This window comes from Notechis scutatus, chromosome 1 (assembly GCF_049901735.1).
Source record: "Notechis scutatus isolate UNSWTSFEM ecotype Mainland chromosome 1, rNotScu1.2, whole genome shotgun sequence".
NCBI lineage: Eukaryota > Metazoa > Chordata > Lepidosauria > Squamata > Elapidae > Notechis > Notechis scutatus.
The window spans coordinates 12,190,100-12,212,747 of NC_142009.1; the positions used below are offsets into that span (position 1 = coordinate 12,190,100).

The 22,648-nt window shown below is 38.9% G+C and overlaps 1 protein-coding gene across 1 annotated transcript; it reads left to right on the top strand.

Annotated features, from left to right (window-relative positions):
• The first annotated feature begins 1,012 nt into the window (after positions 1-1,012).
• Positions 1,013-17,320, top strand: WSB1 (WD repeat and SOCS box containing 1). The gene is made up of 9 exons (XM_026680433.2): positions 1,013-1,165; positions 4,229-4,397; positions 5,364-5,632; positions 8,172-8,303; positions 9,037-9,137; positions 11,973-12,145; positions 13,229-13,342; positions 15,401-15,508; positions 16,746-17,320. The coding sequence occupies exons 1-9, from the start codon at positions 1,126-1,128 to the stop codon at positions 16,903-16,905; spliced, it is 1,266 nt and encodes a 421-aa protein (XP_026536218.1). The 5' UTR covers positions 1,013-1,125; the 3' UTR covers positions 16,906-17,320.
• The last annotated feature ends 5,328 nt before the right edge of the window (positions 17,321-22,648 follow it).

A 22,648-nucleotide genomic window follows, 5' to 3' on the forward strand; every position in this document is an offset into this window, starting at 1 on the left:
TTTCGACAGCCATAAATCTTAACGGAACAGAGACATATTGAAAAAGTTTCCAGATCTCCAATTATTTCATATTTAGCAAATGCCAAGAAAAGGGTGCGGTTAAACTCCATCTTGGCATAATGAAAAAGTTATTTTAAGGCATTTGAGGCACATCCCCCCCTTGGGCCTCTACTGTTAGGACCAAAACATTAGAATCATAGAATAATAGGGACTTTGGAAGTCTTCATTAAAAGCAAAACAATATGTGGGAGGAAACAAAGAGATAATTCTGTGTTGGTCAAAATGAAAGTGTAATCTCTGAACAGTGTTAGAACAGACTGAAACATCTGATCACAACTGACAGATTAAAATATTAATATTCCCACAGCAAATTTACTGGGTGATCTTGGGCCAGCCCACTCTCTCAGCCCAACCAGCCTCACAGGGTGGTGGTTGTTGTTGGGATAAAATGAAGGGAAGATATGCAGTGGGTGAATCTAAAGCATTTTTCACTTTTTGCATATGAAAATTACAGTACACCTTTGTACAAAATCCCATGTAAATTGTCTTGCATTCTTGGAGGAAAAGGAAGATACAAATAAGTGAGTGGTTGTTTCTTTATTTATTAAATGTTATCCACCTTTCATACTTTTCAAGTTCTTTCCTTTTCTTTTTCCCCACAACAACCACCTTAAGTTACTTGACTGCTACAGGTTTTAATTTAACAAGTCATATCCCAATAGAAATATATTGGGTTGTAATTTTAAGAAAGCCTCTATTCCTCCTTTTCTTCACATAATGGATTCTTCCAACGGACCATCTTCCCTGGTGGGCCTATCGTATTCTAACTAAAAAAAGGGGGGGCCTAAAAAAAACAAAGAGATTTCACCCCCGTTAAGGGGCTGAAAAAAAGACAGAACGAGCGTCTTCCCCCAAGCCGCTTCACCGCCCTTCACGCAGGGGCGTGGCTTGGCGGATCCCCGCCAAGCCACGCCCCCTCTTTATAATGCTTCCTGCGCCGGCCATTTTGTCTGTCTTTCTTTGGCTGCGAGTGGGAGAGGTTGACAGTTGTGTCCTTCTTTCCTTCCTTCGTTTACTTTTTTTAAAAACCCTTGTTCAGAGCCGGAGTGAAGGGCCGCTCCGTAGATGGCCAGCTTTCCTCCGAGTGTTAACGAGAATCTCATTGGTAAGAAAGAGCCCGTTCACGTTTTTTTTTTTTTAAAGAGAATGTTTCGTTGCCAGGCTTATGGTTAATAAACGGCGGGACGGTTGAGAGAAATCCGTTGGGTATGTATAGGTCGACCTGTTTGAGGGGCGGGGGAAAGTAGCTTTATGTTGTGCATGCTTGCTTAAAAAAATTCATTGGGGACGGTCTTACTCCCAGGTAAGTAAGCTCGATTTCCTCCGTCTCGCATTTTCCCGATTATTTGGTTTGCAGCTGATGTTGGTCTCGGTCACTTTTTGTTTCTGGGGAGACAAATAATGAGAGCCTCTAATAAGTCTGGAGGGCGCCAGGTTGGGGAAGGGCAGTCTATTTAAGCTAGCCTTTTAAAAGCCACTTTTTTACAAAAGCAAAATTTTAAATGCCTGGGTATGCTGCCTTAAGAAGCGAAAGCTTCGTTTTCCTGCAAAGAATAATGGTGCACAGTAGGAATTGTTGGGGCATATGTGTATTTGTATAATATAAATGCAGATGTCAATACTTCGGTGTCTCAAAAGGAATACAGGTAGTCCTCAACTTACAACAGTTCAGTGACAGTTTGACATTACGCCTACACTGAAAAAAGTGACATGACTGGTTTTCATACTTAAGACTGTTTGTAGTATCCCTATGGTCATGTGATTTACATTCGGATGCTTGACCGCTAACTCACGTTTACGATGGTTGCAGTCTCCCTGAATCATGAGATCCCCTTTTGTGCCCTTCCGGCAAGCGAAGTCAATGGGGAAACCAAATTCACTTTTAACAACCATGTTACCAATTTTACAATTTCAGTGACTTCACAAATCTGGCCAAAAAATAAAAAAAGTAAAATAGGACAAAACTCACTTTACAAATTTCTCACAACAGAAATTTTGGCCTCAATTATGGTCGTAAGTTGAGGACTACCAGTGGTCGTGTACAGGGAAAGAAAGCAAAGCCATTTGCAAGCAAAAGAAGAGGAACTTGATGTCAGCTTCCAGAAGTGGGGGGGGATGTCAGTCTGCTTCTGCCTTAATAGGAATGATCCAACCCATTTCAGAGAAATTGCATCTGGGTGGATATTGGAAGCAGCCCTACATTTATAGGGAGAAAGGTTATGGTGACCCTAATAACTCCACCGTAAGAGAATCTTTTGCTTTGCCTTTAGCATCCCTGCCAATCTAAAAATAGTGGCTAAGGAGATGACTCCTGACCCCTCAGTTATTTGAAGGATGTGGGTGGGTGTGATGATTGAAGGGGAGGTTGGGCACGTTGACAGTAGAGCCTTTGTGGTCAGAGTCAAGGGCTTGTAGTGTCCGCAGTTATAGAAGAGTAGTTCACACCATTCCCACTTTGCACACTAAAAAGGAGATGACGTGGACTGTAGTTCCAACACGTCTGGAGGAGAGACGGTCATGCTGGCTGTTGAGCAAATGTAATTCTTGAATAATGTTTTTCAGCTGGCAGGAGGCATCTGGAGAATGAGTTGATGGTGGCCCTATTTTTGGATTGGTGGTTTAGTCCATCTGGACAAACCAGGGCTGAAGAAAACGAAATTAGCTGCGGTTTATAAGTTGGGTTCCAAATTGAAATGGAGGTGGGTGGGAGTGGACTTAGAGCCCAATCACAAGACAAGAAACATGGGAGTTGGAGGTAAGGGTGAAGAAGAGGCTGGCGTCAGGGATTTGATCAAATGGGAATAAGTATCAGAAGGTTAAAAGAGTTTTTATCTTTGCATCTACAGATAATGGCAAAGCATAAAATGCTACCTTAGCCTGCAGAATAGCCAATAACGTGTTGATCGCTATACCATGTTCCAAAGGCAACTGGACTTTGGTTTTTTTCCATGAGGACATTTTGCTTCTCATCCAAGAAGTTCTTTCAGTTCTGAAGAAGAGAATTAAATAAGCTTCTTGGATGAGAAGGGAAACATTCCAAGAAGAAAACAAAGTCCAGTTTCCTGTAGAAAATTACCTTTGGAACAACCATGACCTGGATGGCTGAAAATCTCCATAGACATTTGATATATTGTGGATGTTCTTCCTTTCATGAACATGATTTCAATTTTCCTTTTCTGACAATTTATGTGTTCTCCATAATGGCCCTTCCCAGGAAATTATAGCATATAGTACACATAAAAACACTCAGATATAAGAATTCAACTGAAATACGAATTGTGATACGTTAAAGGTGAACAAATTGATTGTATCCTAGCTTTTTGATAATTTTGTTAATCTTTAAGCTACCCAGAGAGTATTTAGAGCTGCTGCAGCAAACTAATAATTTCAGGGAGTATGGGTGAATTATCTCAGTATAGAAACAATTACTAAAACATCCATGTCCAATTTCATAAGTCCTTTGAAGGAACAAGACTGTTTGAAAACCTCAAGCACATACAGGATGCAAATTGTTTGCTTTTGTAAAATGATCTGCAAAATGATATGACTTTTTATTGATACTAACATTGCTTAAATTGTTCGTATTTTGAATAAATAGTGCAATAAATTATTTCCCAATTGCTACATCTAGTAGGTCCAATGGTCTAGGAGCAGGGAAACCTGGGTTCAGGTCCTCCCTTAGGCATGAAGCCACCTGGCTAGGTGACTGGGCTAGTCCCAGTTGCTCTGTCTTTGGAAGATGACATGGGCAAGCCACTTCCAAAAATGCTACCCAAAACCTTCATGGATTTTTCTATGTAATCATCACAATTCTCATCTGACTCAAAACAGCAACAACAATAAAAAAAACCCACACATAGTTTCTAATCCTCAATTGTAGTATCTAAATTGTCTTGCATGTGGCAGCAGGAGGAATTACAACTTTTTGTCCCTTATAATTTTTGAAATGACAAGCCATTTTCTTTTTGATGTGCTTAGATTCTGTTCAGATTTATGTTGTTTATCATGTTTCTGACTTTGAAATTGTGTGTTTATATATTTTTTATATTCTGTTGTGGGGAATTGAAAGCGGAATCAGGTTACACATGCACAATTGTTCAAAACATTTAACTTCTGTATGAAGTTATACTATTGAATGCCTGACAAAAGATGAACTTTATTTTTTTAGGAAGGTCACGGACAGTAGGAGAACTCTTAGCTCCAGTTTCTCCTTTCGATAAGAAGTGTGGCCGTGAAAACTGGACAGTTGCTTTTGCTCCAGATGGCTCCTACTTTGCTTGGTCACAAGGCCATCGCATAGTAAAGCTTGTTCCCTGGTCTCAGTGCCTTAAGAACTTGTGAGTATGGCTGGCTTAGAAAAGTCTATTTGTCTATTTGTTTGAGACCTTTCTACAGTCTTCCTATTATGGATTTTTTTAAAATTTAAATTAAGTACAATATCAGAGAAAGATTGCAGATTAAACTCGGTTATATTTTGCCTGAATATATACATTGTGCTCGATTATGGTTTGCTTAAATATAGCATATGTCATGACACATTAAGTGTAACTTAAATGCCACCGTATAGTTTGCATAACACACTACTGCACTTACCAAGCAGCTGCGTTGTGTCTTACCACAGTGTTAAACAGTAGTAAAAATATGGTTTAAGTTTGTTGTGTCTTTTCTCATTGGCTTCATGGGAATTGCCCATTCTAACTTTTTCTACCTTTTGGTCTTCTAACTAATATTGGATAAATTCCCCAAATCCCTCATGTTAGGAAAGGCTGCTCTGTTCTAAACAGAAGAGAATATTTAACCCAATAAGAGAGTGATTTCTCAAAGGATTGTGGGAACTAAAGATGTAGTTCTTCAGTTTAATCATACTTCCTCGTGATGAAGCAAACTAGTTGTAGCTCAGTGGGTTGACATTTAGATTTGAATCTAGAAGACATGGATAAATTCTACTTTGGCCTTGGTATGCCCTCTGCTTTGTTTCTGTCCCAAGAAGTAGCCTGTTTCTTAGGAATAGAGAGAAAATGCTTTCTTCTAGCTAGAACTGATCATCTTTCTTCATGTATTGAATACTAGATTGCAAATATGAGGTGATCGATGTTAGTATTGTCTACTGACCACCTCCATAAAGAAATGTTTACTAGAAAACCAGAATCCCTTGTCGGTGATGATCCTTCTTGATGTTCTTGGGACCTAAAGACCAAAGGGCTGGGATGTGATAACAGTTTATAACAGGCTATTTAAATAAACTGGCATGCCTTTGGATCTTGCTTTTGCAGAATATTTACCCTTAATTTTTTCACCCACAGCTCTTTGCACGGTGGAAAGAATTTTGCCAACTTAAATCATTCCAAGCTTTTAAGGCAGAGCAGTGATGGCGACCAGAAAAACAAGCCTTGTGAGCAGGTCATAGATTGTGGCGACATAGTCTGGAGTCTTGCATTTGGATCATCAGTACCTGAGAAACAGAGTCGTTGTGTGAATATAGAATGGCACCGTTTCAGATTTGGTCAAGACCAGCTTCTATTAGCAACAGGCTTAGCCAATGGACGCATCAAAATATGGGATGCCTATACAGGTAAGGAAGGACATTTTGCCAGAACTCATGTGTCTTGCTTTCCTTCTAAAATAACAATGAGTTTAGCCCCCTTCAGATGTTGCCATAGTACAGCTTCTACCAGTCTTGCACCTACATGACTTGGGACCGGGTTATTTGAAGGACCACCTTTCTATTACTTCTATTCAGCCCACCAGAACAGAAAGACAGGGCATGTTATAGGTCCCACTGATTGGAAATTATAATCTGGTGGGACCATGTTAAAGGGCCTTCTTGGTGATGGCCCATTCTTTATGGAACATTCTCCCTGAGGAGAATTTGTGCGCCCACTCCCTGCGCTGCTTTTCTGAAAGGCCCTAAAAGGTAGATTTGTCAGCAGGCCTGGGCATCACGGATGGTGATGGAGCTAATCAAATGGCAAATTTGATTGTGTTGTCATTACCATTGGAAGTGGTTGGGTGGAGGTTTTGTAATGGATTTCTAAATTTTTATAGGCTGCCAGGATTCACCTATATGTGACTTGGGTGGCTATATAAATTTATTTAATAAATAAGTAATACAGTCTTGTTGGTTGGAATTGAGAGGAAGCTAGTGATATCTGGAGAAGCATTCCTATTTTTTTATTTAGAAGATGAGCAAGAATGGCATACAATAAGTGAAAAGACTCTTGTTACTTGTGAGCCACTGTTTTATGTGTTCATTTAGTATAAATTATTTCACTTCCTGAAAGTGTATTTACAACTGTAATTTTCATCTAGTTTAACTTTTATTTAGTCTGAATACAAGTTGATGCCCAATTCTTCAAAACTGAAATACAAACAGCATTGTGCTGCATAAACATTAAATGTTGATCCAGTGTCTTTTGTATTAAAATCTGGAAACTGCTTGGGAGATATGTTATCATGGCACTTTTTTATAAAGTTTATCCAGTAGATAACTCAAGTATATTGACTTAAAGGAGGTCTATTTGGGATCAAAGGTTTCTTTAAAAAAAACCAAAATAAACATAAGTGTATATGTAATACCTCATTAGTTCAATATAGGACCTAGAGATTAAAAGGGCTATTGAAAGACCTGGATTTGTTTAGCATCAGAAAAAGACAACCAGGGGTGGTACAATAACTGCCTTTGAATATTTGAAGGACTGCCATGAAGGTCAGGGACAAGCAACACACAGAAAGCGTGCAAAATAATGTGTGCACAATGTGTTCTGTACAAGCACAGCTGGTTTTGGGTGGTTCACATAAAAGCTGTAATATGCATGTTTGGTCGGGAAACGAGAGAAAGGGGGATGGGGATTGTTCCAGATACAGACTGAACTGGAATTGTCCAGGTGGGAGTGTTCATAGGGGAAGGTAGAGAGAGAGGTAACTCCAAAGACATGGCAGGTTGCTAGATGGTGGAGGAAAGAAATTATGCTGGGAAAATTAGAGATGAGGATAAACCAATGAGGGATATATGGGTGCACCAGCCTTCTACATTGTAAAATAATTCTGGGATTCCTGTGAGTGTGTTTTTTCCCAGTCCAAATCTGGAATCACTGTAACATTTTTTATGCTGAACGATAGCCAACCCTGAATGGTTCGGCAGGTCTTCTTACACTGATTTGTCCCATTTTGTGCACATCCTTGGGATATTAAATTCACTGATTATCTTTCTATCCACCAATCTCTCTGCTCCTCCTGATTATTTAAATAGCAAACTCTTTCCAATAGGGGAAACCTATTTATGGGTGGTGTTGGGCCCACAAAGACCCATTATAACAGTAGGGAATATCTTTGTGTTCTACTTCACCCTCTGATAAATGGCTGTTTTGTAACTGGCTATGGCTAACCTGTCAGCCATTTTATGAATAAGCAAGTTTTCCCAGGCAGACATTTTATGAAAATGCCCACCTCATGCTAACAGAACTCAAAAGTGCATGTAAGAATGGCCATCCCATCCCTGCTGGAGCAAACTTGTCTGGCAATATGGATGGACAGTCTTTTGGGGGGGTCAAGTCTGTATTTTAACTATAAAATTTTGGTAATTCTCCAAAGGTTCCAGGCCTATTTTGTGGAGTGAGAATTCTGGAGACTGGGAGTAAAATAGATACATTTTATTTCTCAAAAGCTCAGTACAATAATTTATTTCTTATTTTGGCTAAAGAATGTGAAAACCTATACCACCTAAAATGTTCTTTTTTGCCACAAAGAATTTACAGGGCATTTGAGCTGTTATGTAGAAGTTGTGGGTAATGTTGTATATGCATTTGATTTAAAATTTCCTATATTAATATTACAAAATATAAAATAGCACTCAATTGCTTGCAAGCAGAGACAATATAAAAATTTGGGTTTCATGGCATTGGATACCACACTTTTCAAGATTTATAAATGTATATGAATTACATGTTCAAAATAATAATAGAGATGGGAAAGCTCTTACAGCTTCTCAATTTAAAACTATCTCAAGAGCTGCAATATTTCATAGGATGATCTTTGTCCTCTGCCTTAACTATGGAATATCAAGCACATAAAGATAAGTGCAATTGGAAGACTAAAATGCATTATTCCTACAGGAAAGCTCCTCCTTAACTTAATGGACCATACTGAAGTTGTCAGACACTTGACTTTTGCCCCTGATGGCAGCCTGATACTAGTATCGGCCTCAAGAGACAAAACATTACGAGTGTGGGACCTAAAGGATGATGGTATGTTTTCGGGAAAGGGACAACTGTGTTATAGAGCCTACTGTCACCAAAATCTTAGGTGTTCTAATTATCCTAGAAGCCACCACTGTTGTAATATCACAAATATACCACAAATGGCTATACTATGTTAAATTAAAATTAAGGCATATAAAAGGCCTAGTCCTTCGTATCTTGTAGCACGCTTCTTAAAGATTACATGTGGTCCTTGGCAGAAAATACATTACAGATCCTTTTACTACAAAGGATGATAAAAGACCAGGGAGCCATTTATTCAGTAGCAGCAGCATGTTCTAAATAAATTGAATGGAATTTTGAAATGATGTTCTTTTCCTGTGAAACCCACCCTGGTTCAACCTCAAATGTATTGAAATTTGATTCCCTACTTGTAAGGAAGTTGCTACAATTCATTTTTAAAAGTTGTTGCTGCTTATTTAATGGCACCACCTTCTTGAGAAGATGGAAAGCTGATTTTGTTTTCTATTCACTTTAAAGAACAACCAATGTCCTGCTACCATCAGGAACACGATAAGATCTGGGCTAGTATATTCACCAATAATATAACACTTTTTTGGATTTTTCATAATTTTTCTTGGTGTTGTTAACATCTTTTTAAGTTGGCAACTGGTTTAACTTCATGCAGGCAAAGAACAGTGGGTATTACATAGACTAAATGCCAATCACTATAACCCAGAGAGTGATTGATACCAATCCATTTTCTTCTCTAATTTTCCAGGAAATATGATGAAAGTATTAAGAGGACACCCAAACTGGGTGTATAGCTGTGCTTTTTCTCCTGATTCTTCCATCCTCTGCTCTGTGGGAACCAATAAAACAGTAGGTATCAAAGTTTCATAATCTTCAGCTTGTATTTCAATTGTGAGCAAAGAATAATTTGGAATATTAAAATAAAATATGTTTGTGCTTGGTGTCATGCTGCTTTGATGATGATGTGAGGATTTGCATGACCAAAATATTTACAGTAATTAGCATAAGGTTGCTAAGTTATGTGTTACTGAGCTGACACTGCGTTGCTTTTAGATTCAGAGGAAATGAATCTTTGCATGTCTCCATCTGTTCCATAATTCTTTACAAATAAATACAAATTGCAGTTTAAGAATAAATGGTTTAATATTAGTAGAAATATATGTTTTGTTCTTGGTGCCTCTTATATTTTCCTCCTAAAGCCTGGGCTGCTCTCCTATTTAATAATACAGTAGCATTCCTGGTTGGTATTTAACTACAAGCAACCCTTGTGCCTTGTAAAGAGCTACTATGATATGTTAGTTTTAAATAAAATTGCAATGCCCTGCTGCAAAGTTCAGAATTAAGTTAATTTTCAACATAAAGGGCCTTCTCCAACCTGATTCTCTCCAGATGTTCTTTAACATGGGATAGTTCAATTAAGATGGCAAATGGACAGTGATGCTATTGGAAAAACATCTTGAAAGACTCAGGTTGTGAAGACTGGAAGTTGTAGAACTACTTTGGGAGGGAAGCCATTGGTTTTAATCAGTGGGACTAAGTTTTGGGAAGCATATGTGAGACTTTCTTATATATACCATAATAAATTTCACATTGAACTCGTATACGGGTGGGCAACTTGTGTCTCCTGAGGCTTATTTCTATGGAGTCAAGAGTTTTGTTGGGATCGGGAATTCTACATTTCCTGCAAAAAGTTAAATTTCTAGCATAAATGGTTGGCTGTAAGCCTGGAAAAATAATGAGCAAAATCCAAGGTTTGCAATGCGCTGGGAGGATGGCCCAGATTCACCGTTGTAAAGCTTTTGGGTTAAAGATTTCTTTTAAAAAATAGATCCTCTTTAAAACAAAAATAAAAAAATAATTTGGGGTGTGGTTTTGTATCTTCCTTCAGAGCCACCACTTCAGAATTGATTTTATGGCATTGCAATTGCACAGCTCTTAATTACAGACTTAGCCCAGCCAAATTCTTGCAAGAAGAATATTTCGGCTTTTGGTGGGTGCTGCGGCTATTAGTCAGTTTTTAAATTCTTCTGCAGTGGCCTTCAGCGTTGACCAAGTTGTCCATCCTATGGGTTAGCAAGAATCCTGGCTTCAGCTTAGCAGGTTAGCCAGGTTAGCATGGTTGGGGATTGGGGGAGAACATATTTTTAAAATTACGAAGCAGCGGCATAGAGAGGGCAGACTAGTCAGTAATTAAACAGAACAGATGTGGATGTATGCCTTGATCTTTTAGGCTGTGTGTTTTCCATAAGCTTCTTGCTTTCCCTGTCACAGGTGGTGGCAGCAATATTGGTGTGATTGAGGGTAAGCTGGCACCACTCAGACAAGCGCACAATGGTGTTAGCTGGGCAGAAAGATTGGCACCTCCGGCTACCAGGCTGGAGGCGAACTTTACCATAGGACGAAGTAACCTTGCATTCGGCTGCAGGGTGTACTGTACGTACGCAGGTGCTGGTTGATGTCCACCTTCTGCTTTTTTTTCCCTTTCTTTTCTTTTTTATTTTCTCATTGGTGAGAGCCACAGACTCCTTTTTAAAGAAAAAAAAACCCTATCAACTTTAATATTTTAGTTTTCCATTCCTGTGGAATGTTGGGAGTCTTATAAACTTTGAGGCAATTGTCAGTTTACTGTAGCTGATTTAACAAAGTTTTGTTATAGTAACCTAACAGAGACTTAACTTACTTGCTCTACATATTATGCACAAATTCAGTGTTGTGCACACATTCATGTTGTGCGACCGTATGTTTAAAAGCTCTGCCTAGTGTTAAGGCTCAGAGTGATTTACTATACAGAGATGTATATATTTTTTAAAAACTTTGTTATTAAAATAACAGCCACAACCTATCTTCTGTGCAGATTTGTTTTCATTGCTAGACTATTGATAATACACAGAAGTATGTAGTATGAATTTGATAGTTTCTCCCAGACGTGCTTTAAAATTGACCGCAATGTGACAAAGCATTTAAATGCATGTGAACTGTATTAAAGCCATGCCTGCCAGTAGAAATGCTTACTTATTGAAACCTTATTTAAGGAAAGAGCCTGGCAATAAGTTTGATTTTTATACTTAAAAGTAAGCTTAAAATGTGCATACTTTTAATAACTTGGATTAATTTTTATTTTTGCCAAGTGTCATGTCATTTGGCTGTGACAATACCTGTTTTTGCTTGCAGTATCTGTTTCTCTTCCTAGGCTGTCGTTGGAGATCCAAGCCTCTTGTAAACAAGTGGTCTTAAACTCACAGGGAATTCCACGGGAGTAACAATATGTTAACCTTCCTTTTTTTTTTTTCTGTCTGTATATTTCTTAAATTTGGGGTAGATAATTGAACAGAACGGGGACGTTAGTACTTTAACCCTATTACGGTTATTTTAAAAGTAGATAAATATTACATGCCTTTCAGTTAAGAACCCTACACCGTTAAATTTCTACTTGACATCTTTAAATATTATTGGCTTACATTACGAATAACACTTAACATGTTAGCACTGCATGTATACTTTTAATTTCTGTAATTCTGAGTATGACACTGAGCATATTCTTTAATTGTAGTAGTTCATCATGCTTGGCCTTTAATTTTAATTCCAAGTACTAGTACAAAGATCTGGGGTGGGGGAGGGGTTGGGTGTGAAAATGTTTCCCCTGGAATTGAACAGAACTGTAACATGGCCTTGTTTTGATTACAGGTATTCCTTTGGAATATGGATAAATACACCCTCATCCGAAAACTGGTGGGGCATCACAACGATGTTGTAGCCTGTGAGTTTTCCCCTGATGGAGCCTTGCTGGCTACTGCATCTTACGACACCCGCGTCTACATCTGGGACCCCCATATTGGAGCAATATTGATGGAGTTTGGGTAAGCCTGTGCCCTGGTCTGATCCACTCGTTCTTAAGTTTGGCAACTTCAAGATGCACGAACTTCAACACCCAGCAAAGCAATGACAGCAGGGGAGCAATAGGGTGGTTTCAATTTTGTTCATGCAGAATGGATTTCCCCCTTCTTTTTCCATCTGGAGATTCTCTGTACCTCAGGCTCTTCTCCCCTCCTCCCCCCAAAAAATAAACCCCACCCTCTCCCCGGGCAATTTGGAAATACCTGTAAGCACTGATGGATGCTTCTAATGGGGCAGCAGTGGGAAGCATTTTTGAGATCAAAAGAATATAGGAAGCTCTGGCCCATTTTGGAAACCTAGGATTCTGCAGACTGTTGATTCTGGTGGTAATTTATTGACTGCTTCACATCAATACAGGTGATCCTCAACTTACAACAGTTCATTTAGTGACTATTTGAAGTTACAATGGCACTGAAAAAAGCGGACCTTTTTTTCACACTTACGAATGTTGCAGCATCGCTGTGATCACATGATCAAAATGCTTGGCAAGTGACTCATTTATGATGGTCACAGTGTCCCAGGGTCATGTGATCACCTTCTGCAAAGTTAATGGAGAACTTAGATTCACTTTACAATCGTGCTTCTAATTTAACAACGAAAGGGATTCACTTAACAACTGTGGCAAAAGTAAAATGGGGCAAAACTGACTTAACAAATGTCTTGCTTAGCAACATAAATTTTATAACTGGACTCAGTTATTGCTCTAAGTCAAGGACTACCTGTATTGTCATTCAGTGCTTTGCTTTAAACTAGTTATACCTTGTAGGTTGTTAAGTAGCCCTAAGATGCTTTTGACAAAGTCTCTTCCTATTTGAAAGAAAACAGAAAGAATGCTAATTTAAATGTTGGCTTCTGTCCAAGCAAATTGAAAAGGAGAGATTTTGGAAGGGATCTTCTGCGACTGAAGCTGGGAGAGTTGCACAGATCTTCCTTCGTTCTCTGGCACTTGGTCACAGATCCCAAGGACCTCTGTTGTAGATCTTAAAGATTAAATAAATTGCAACTGCTTCCAAAGCTTTGATAGAACGTTTCATTTTTGTTGCCAGGCATCTGTTTCCCCCTCCAACTCCAATATTTGCTGGAGGAGCAAATGACCGCTGGGTCAGATCTGTATCTTTCAGTCATGACGGACTGCATATTGCAACACTTGCTGATGACAAGTACGTATAACAAAGCATGCTGGATTTTGCTAGTTCTTGCTGGTTGAGAAAATAATCTTGTTCGTTAAACCCTTGCACTGGTTCATGTAGGTGGATGAGAAAAATATGGCCCTAACTGCCATTAAAGATCCATGATAATCAGATTAAAATATAATCATTTATTTACAATTTCAGTTTTCTACAGTGGCTGCCTGAGCAGTAACTGAGCCAGAAGCAAGATAATGTCTAAGTATAATCATCAAGAGAGGCAAATATCTCAAATGATTTTTTTAAAAAAAGCCAAAGTTGGGTTTTAAAAATACTTCGAAAGCTCTCTTAAAAATCAAGAAAGGGTGTCAGCTGTTATGTTCAAGGACAGGATTTAACAAATGTTGCTGCTTGCTGTCATAGAATGGATTAGCCTTGCATCCTAATCAGACATGCCTGAGAAAGTTGTGGGATAATCTAGGTCAGGGGTGGGGAACTCTGGCCCCTTTATGACCTTTGGACGTCAACTCCCAGAATTCCTGAGCATGCTTTCTATCAGAAAGTGCAGCCCATTCAGGAAATAAAATAGAACTGTGATGACTCAGTGACTATGGTCAGCCCTGAGTAATCATTTAAGTGTCAAAGGTTAATTCATATTAGAAAGAAAAAGGAAAAAACTGTCAAAAGTTTAATGAAGTGCAACACATAATGTAGCAGCTTTAATTTATGTGTCGGACATTTCTGTCTGATAACAGATGCTCAAAAATAGTCAGTGCCCTCTAGAGTTCAGCTAGTAAGAAAACCATAAAATAACCTGCCATTTTAGTAAGAGCAGATGAGAAAGATGGGCCTGAAAGATCTGGTTCATCACACCTGAAAGTATAATTGCAATCTTTCACTGGGATTTGTGCTGGTTGGCAACACATTAGAGCATGCCAAGGAGAATGCTCTCAATGTCATGGTCTCCAGTGAAGAAAAGATAAGTCAGAGCCTGTAAGGCTTTCCAGAGATACAGCTGAATACGAGTCCCAAAGGTGCTTTTTCCAAAAGGCATTGGGACTCAGTTTTTTTCCTTTCTTGAACATTTTTTTTTGCGTCTCATCCAAGCTTTTCAGTTCTAACTGACTGGTCATTTAGAATTGAAGAAGCTTCTTAGATGAGGAGCAAAACGTTAAGAAAGGAAAAAACCCAAGAAAATCTAGTTGCCTTTTGAAAAAAGCACCTTCTGGACAACCATGACTTAAATGATTGAGAATCTCCATAGAGTCTAGACAGCTGAGTAGAAGATGCATAAAGTGGATAAGGCAAGATTTGGGTATGAACATACTGAAGTCCAGAATGCTATTCTTAAATAAGACAATTGCGTACTGCAAAATTTGGCAGTGGCCAATTGTAGTTGCATACTTCACAAAATGACACTTAAATTGGTTTGGGGTACAAGTGGACAGTCCCCTGCCCACCTCTAAAACTCTGTGGAAGTATGAGACTTCAAGCACAGAACCAAAAACAAGCCACAATATTCTGTTTCAGCAAGAAATATAATTTTCCCTTTGCTCCTATAAAGGGTGTGCGTTACTTTGGATTGCTGCTGAGTTACAATGGTTGCATTTGCATGTTACACAAAGCCAATTTTTGTTTGTCTGCCTTTGGATGAATATTTTGCATAGACCAGTTACTGTGGTTTAAATATCATGGTTTGTTGCTTATCAGGCATCAGCCCCCATCAGGTAGACCAGACTAGGAAAACAAAGTAGGCAAGTTAATACCAGCTTTATTATAAGGTTTTAATGAACAAAATCTTGCAAGTCTTGAATATGTTTCCTCCCTTCCTGCCTTTATTAGAACTAGGAAGGGTCTTGTCTGAGGCGCTTCCTTGGGTTACAGTCCTGGCTTGGACTCAGAATTATTTTTAAAGTTTGCATCCAGTTGGCTGATCCAAAACCACACCCAAACTCTGTATTTATGTTCTTTCACGGATCCTCCGTTCCTTCGAGAATCCTCTGGAAGCCATCTCACGCATGGGATAAGCAAAACACTTTGCAAGCGACATCTCCATCAGGCCTCTAATTTGTCTGCTGCTGTTTCTTTCAGGCTGGTTCGGTTCTGGAGAATTGATGAGGATTACCCTGTGCAAGTTGCACCTTTAAAGAATGGACTTTGCTGTGCCTTTTCTACTGATGGCAGTGTTTTAGCTGCTGGGTAAGGAGACTTTGCAAGAGAAAATATTATACATTTACAATTACTTACTTTTACTCTGTCTATTCATTTGATTTATCCACCTTTTGTTTACAAGTAATTCAAGGTGGCAAACATACATGATATTCCTTCTTCTTCCCCACAACAACAACTCAGTGGGTTGAGAGTGAGTTACTGGACCAGCAGTCTTTCATGCCTAAGACAGGACTAGAACTCAGCATATCCTGGTTTCTAGGCTGGCACCTTAACCGTTGTACAAACTGCCTCTCTCCGAATAGCCTTCCTTTTTGCAGTGATATGGCCTCTGCCCTTTACCTTCCAAGCAGCATATGTATGTCACAATGCTGGAGCAAGGCAGCTCAGTGCATAAAATTTAAACTCTCAAAAGAAGAGCTACTCTTTTTATTTATTTGTTAGCTTTAGATCCCACCTTTATACCCTCCAGGAAACCAGTGCAGAATACACAGCGTGCCCATCTGCCAGGTCCTTTTATGATCCCATACAATCAAACAGGCTCTGTTGTGCCTTCGCAAAGTTTGAAGGGCGTCCTACAGTTAGCCAAGATTGGCAACCTCTCAAGATTTGGCTATTTTTTAAAAAAGTATTTTGGTATCACAAAAATTGCATAATCATTAGCTGGGGGGTATTAATAACCTTGGCAGCAGATGAGTTAGATGGGTTTTTCTGGATCCAACTCATTGTCTTCTAGAAAATCATATCTGTATCTATATATTTAATATTTTGTATTTCTAGATTGCCCTTCTCCCTCAAAGAGGAGCAGCCCTGAGTGCTGCACAGTATAGTACAAAATAACATAACATTAAAATATTGAAGTTAATTTAGGATTTAAAAACTTAAAATTATAAGATTATAAAACTACAGCCATTTCAGTGGGTCACAAAATTCCAAGAAGGCAATTTAACTGTTAAAATTGATCAATAAATGCAGAGACTCTCATGGCACCAAGCAGCCCCATGATTGGATGGTCTTTTGTGCCTCCCATGCAAGTCCGCAGAGCCAAATATTGGCTGGCGAATACTGGTTGGCAAATTCTGGGAGATGAAGTCCAACATCTTAAACTTGCCAGGGTCAAGAAACATTGCTCTGTAGAGCTTGGATTCCATCCCCTCCAGCTGAAGATGAGGATTGCAGTCTGTATGACAGCTAGTATTCCTTGGAGAAAAAGCAAGTGCACGGCACTTAATTTATTCCTGTATATATTTTTTTCCTCCCCGCACAGAACACAGGATGGAAGCGTGTATTTCTGGACCTCTCCCAAACACATTCCCAGCCTCCAGCATTTGTGTCGGATGGCTGTCAGACGGGTGATGCCTACAAGAAAAGTGGAGAACTTGCCTGTTCCTTCAGCCACCATCTCTTTCCTTTCCTACCGGAGTTAGAAAAACAATTAGAAACGAATAAAAGAGCATCAGGCTTTTTAAAGCCCTTTGTGCTTCGGTGATCCACAGGTTTTAACATGGCTTTATTTCCTGAGACTAGATAATCAAGTTCCCAAATATGGACCACTTTGAATTTGTAAAGGTATTATTTATAGAAAAACATCAAAGTAGGTGTGTTTCCCGAAGTTGTGGAATAGCTTTTTCAAAAGCAAGCTCTTAACTGTGAAACTTTGTACGTAATTGGATGTAAGCTGCTATGTGCTATCCATGTATATCGTTTGAGATTGCGTTTCTTAATTAGTGTGTAGCGTGCATGCACAGACAGGAGTCCACGTGTATATAAGTGTGTGCATGAGGGTATATTCACAGTACAAAAGCCTCTTAAGATTCACCAGTATTTGCCTCTTTTCCTCCACATGTAAGAACCATTATACCAACTTGCACAATACATCCAGCACATACATTCATGTGTCTGTTGTCTCCAGAGCCATCAGCAAAATGGATATATATAGCTGTGTAAAATAACTAGACAGTATCATGTTAGATAAATGCTGGCAAAATCTTGAGCATCTTTTGTCGTGTAAATTAAGTGAGCTATACAAAGCTGATCTTGTGTTGTTCATCTTACAATGGGGTTGGGCAGCTATGGCCCCTTTATGGCCTATGAATTTCAATTCCCAGAATTCCTGAGCCAGCATAACTCAAGAACACCATCTGGCTCAGGAATTCTGGGAATTTAAGTTCACAGGCCATAAAGGGGCCATAGCTGCCCATCCTTGATCTTACAAGGCAGAAGCAGGGAATTTTCTTGAACCCCCCAACACAGGGTGATTTAGCAGGGATATATCTCCTTTCCCAAGGAGGCCTTAATTTTGCAGCAAAAGTTTGGGAGCATGTGAAGTCAAACTCTTGAATTCCTGCCTGAAGACTTCCAATAAATGAGCTATCCACAAGCTTTTTCATTATCCTGTGAGGTTTTATTATATCAATGCAAAATGCTAGGTGAACTACCAAAGACAAACAACTTAGTTTTTCCTGGCTTTTGCCTTCAGTTTATCTGGACATGCAGATTCAAAAAATGTATGCATTGCTTAAAATGCCTGACTATATTTTGTTTGAATTTTTTTATATGTATATTAAATCATTGTACAAAAAAATCAGAATTCAAAGGCTGGTTATTTACACATGGAGAGAACAAGGAAGGATTTAAAGATACGTGCAATGTGTGTTACAACCAAAGTTAATGACTCTGAAGGCACCACCATTATGTGTTTTTAAAGGACAAATGCTATTTTAGACTGGATAAACAGAAATGTAATTTCCAAATCCTCCTAAGGATTGATTCTTCCACTTCTTTATCTGTCGGTCAAATGGTATATGATATCCCATTCTGGGCATCACTTTCCATTCTCCAGATTTGGAGAGGGCACTGAGGATGATCAGAAGATTAGTTCTTAAGCCCTGTGAAAAGAGTTTGGAGGAGCTGGATATATATAGCCAAGAGAGGACAAAGGAGGTTGGCAGAGAGCAGTTCAGGCAACAAGAAAATAAATAAACAAGAAAGGAATTGGGGAGGAGAGTTGTTTGTGCCTTGTGCCCTTTCTATATCAATAATATTAAATAATTATCTTGAATCCAACCTCTCATTTTTAATCCTGAAGAATTCTTTTTTTTTTTTTTAATTTCAGCACAAAATTCTACTCAATTATTATTTCTAATTTGACTTGTTTTAATTATTTTTTGGCTGCCCAGGATATCTCTGGTAAGCAGGCAACTGTATAAATTCATAACATCCCACAAAAAGTGGCATACAAAAAGAATCCACCACTTGATCTCCAGAAAGTAGGCCACGGAAAAATAGTTCTAAATTGCAAAAGACAAGTTTTCATTTGATTGGTAGGTAATGCACAATATTTCAGTAATAGAACAACTGACCCTGCTGTCTTAACTTTGACCGAGAACTGCATAATCTTGAGTTTGGCAATTATTTTGATACTCATGTTCCATAAATTTTCATGAGAGGTAGTGAGACAAAGCAACCAGAAAAGTTTCAACAGTTAGTTGCTATGTTTACAAGGATCTGCTCAGACTGGCTACATTCCCTTGGGAATGACGCGATATGGCTTCAAGGATTCCAGGAGAGGTCCAGCTAGGTCCACTTACTGCAGTACAATGATTCTAAACATGGGCCCTTTTTGACCCCTCTAATCTAGCTGGAGATTCCACTGCATAGACAACTTGATGGCATTCAGAGTTGGAGAAGTATAGACAGTCCTCTACTAAAATAGTCCATTTAGTGACCATTAAAAGTTACCAAAAAGTGACATGACCATTCACAATTACGACCTTTGCAGCATCCCCAGGATCATGTGATCAGATGCTTGGCAACTGGTTCATATTTATGATGGTTGCTGTGTCCCAGGGTCACGTGATCACCTTTTGCAACCTGAGAAACAACGTCAATGGGGAGGCCAGATTCACTTAACCAGGTTATTAACTTAAATCAGCTGCATTGCTAAGTTTTCTTGTCACAGTTGCCCTTAACAACTGTGGCAAGAAAAGGCGTAAAATGGGGCAAAACTCACTTAACAAATGCAACAGAAATTTTGAGCTCATTTGTGGTCGTACTTCGAGGACTCCTTGTACCAATCTTTATATACCCTCCTAGCTTGGAGAAGAATGGCATATATATAGGATGGAAGAAAAAGAAATAGAAACCACAATTTTGTGTGGGATGATGGGCCTGCTAAATAAATTGGAACAGGAGAACAAAAACAATGGAAATCTTCCAAGCCTGGAAGGATGATTCAAGAAGCATTTCCTGAAAAACGAAGAAAAAACAAGCAAGGCAGGAAGTGCCTGCTTTGTGGTCAGGGACTTGGTTCTTCCTGCCCCCAGTAACGGAGGGATCCTCCCCTCCTATAATAACAGATGGAAATCAGAAATCCCCAGAAGAGTGTATGTACACAAGCTGCTGTACCCATAAATTAGTAGCTGTATTGCATATTTGTGAATTATGATGGTTCTGCTTCCTTTGCAAAAGTGCTTTGTCTAGGATTTAATGTCCAATAAATGTTTGCCTAAGGCAATTCTCTGTCAATGATTAATAAAGTATTGTGGTTTAATATTTTCTGGTGATGAGTGAACCAACAGCAAATCCAAGAGAAGTAGAAACGAATTTCCACAGACATTGGTTATTTTCTATGCCTCTTTTTGCTGCTTTCTATTGGACCATAAATTGTTTCCATGAATTTTCCATAAATTGTTTCAAGAATCAGGATTTTCTTTTTGCAAGTTTATTTTGAGCTACTTTGCTTTAAACTTTACACATTTTTCAAACATGCACTGATCAACAATGCTGGACATTAAATTGAAAAATATGCATCAACAAGAAAGTAAGCAAACCAGAAATTACACAAAAGCAAAAAGCCAGCATCATGGAGAGCTTTATATAAACACAGATAACTCTTGACAACTGGCAGCAGCTGCTTAAGCTTGGCTGGACTTGGAAACCAGACAAGGTTAGCTCCACTTAATAGGCGAAAGGGATTGTACCAGGGCGGTAAAGATGAGCTTTAGTTATACTAGCAAAATGAGCTGATGAGCTGAGCATTATCAAAGAATGATGCAACAACTAAGTGGAAAACCTGGCTTATACCTTCATTATACTTTTATACATTATACTTCATTGAGCCATGGTGGCACAGTGGTTAGAATGCAGTATTGCAGGCTAATTCTGCTCACCGCCGGCTGCCAATAGTTTGGCAATTCGAATCTCACCTTCCGAGGTTGGTAAAATGAGGACCCAGATTGTTGGGGAGGAGAGGCTGACTCTTTAAGCTGCTTAGAGAGGGCTGTAAAAGCACTGTGAAGCAGTATACATAAGTCCAAATGCTATTGCTAAGTTCTATTAAGTATCTGCCTTAGTACCTAATGATTAACTAAATGGATATTTCCCTTCATATTCTTTGAATATTGTGCCCCAATTAATTTGCTGCAGCAAAAAAAGTAAAAAGAAAAGAAAACTTAGCATCTTACACACTTTGCGGTATGTATTTGTGGTATGTTTAACTAGGCATGAGTAGCTTAAATAAACATCTGGTTTGCAAAAGTTTCTAAGCCAACAAACGAGTAAGGGCAACTTTAGGTTATCAATCCAAAGAAAATTCTATTAAGTGCAGTGCACCCTCTTGGCCAACTATTGATAACGAGTCTCTGAATTGGACCTGGTTTTTGCAAAGGTTGCACGCATGGAAGCTTCTTAACAACTCAGTGACTTTCTCAACAAGCTGAACTGGGTCAGTGAAAAGGGGTAGCTCAATGTGTTGTGTGAGAATACTAAAAAGGGATTGGTTGACCTAAGCAATTAACCTCCAAAGTCATTCACAGGATGATTAATGTTGTAAACTGAGAAGCTGTTCCCCTGGTTTAGTCCTCCAAGGCAAAGAGCTGGAGATGTAGACCAGTTAGAAAAGGAAGTTTTTTCCCTTTATTTATTTATTTATTTTTATTTATTTATTTATTTTGTCAAGCGATTATAAGATAACAGGTATAAGTATAAACATAGTTACAAATACATGAAATGGATACATATAAGAAAAATAAAAAGAAACAATAGGACAGGGGACGGTAGGCACGTTGGTGCGCTTATGCACGCCCCCTACAAACCTCTTAGGAAAGGGGTGAGGTCAATAGTAGACAGTCTAAGGCTAAAGTTTTTGGGGTTTGGGGAAGAAACCACAGGGTCAGGTAGAGTATTCCAGACATTGACCAACTCTGTTGCTGAAGTCGTATTTCCTGCAATCAAGTTTGGTGCAGTTAACCTTGAGTTTGTATCTATTGTTTGCTCTTGTGTTGTTATGGTTGAAACTGAAGTATTCATTGACAGGTAGGACATTGCAATGTATGATTTTATATACTATACTTAGATCGGACCAAAGGCGGCGTAGTTCTAGGTTTTCTAGGTCTAGAATTTCAAGTCTGGTGGCATAAGGTATTTTGCAACAAGTAGAGGAGTGGAGAACTCTTTTTGTGAAATATTTCTGGACTTTCTCAACTATGTTAATATCAGATATGTAATGCGGGTTCCAGACTGATGAGCTGTATTCAAGTATTGGTCTAGCAAATGTTTTGTATGCTCTAGTTAGTAGTGTGATATTACCAGAGAAAAAGCTATGCAGGATTAGGTCCAAAAAGAGATCACTCTGGCGGAAAAACAAATCTGGTCACGTTGCCAATTTCAAAAACCGATACAAAAATTTATGCCACCAGATAAAGACCGAATGCACCAATTATCACATTAAACAAGAGGAAAACCTTCTAAGCACCAATTCCACCCGTGCTTTTTACAGTTTTGTAAACAACAAACTAAAAGACTCAAGGTCCATCCCTCCCTTGATAGGACCTGATGGTAAAGACTGCAACGACGACACCATTAAATCCAACATCTTTAACACATTATTCGGCTCAGTATTTGTAAACAGCAATGGATCATACCCAGTATTTCCTAGCCGTACCACAGATAACAACAATGATCTAATACATATCGATTTCACAGAAGACAATGTTGAAAAATCACTACGCAATCTAAAACCATCTCTATCTATTGGACCGGATGGAATATGTGCCTACTTCTTAAGAAAGCTATCCACTGCCATAGCCAAACCTCTAAGCATAATCTTTGAAAAATCTTTCAGGACCAGCTCCTTGCCTAACCTATGGTCACAAGCCACAGTCATCCCCA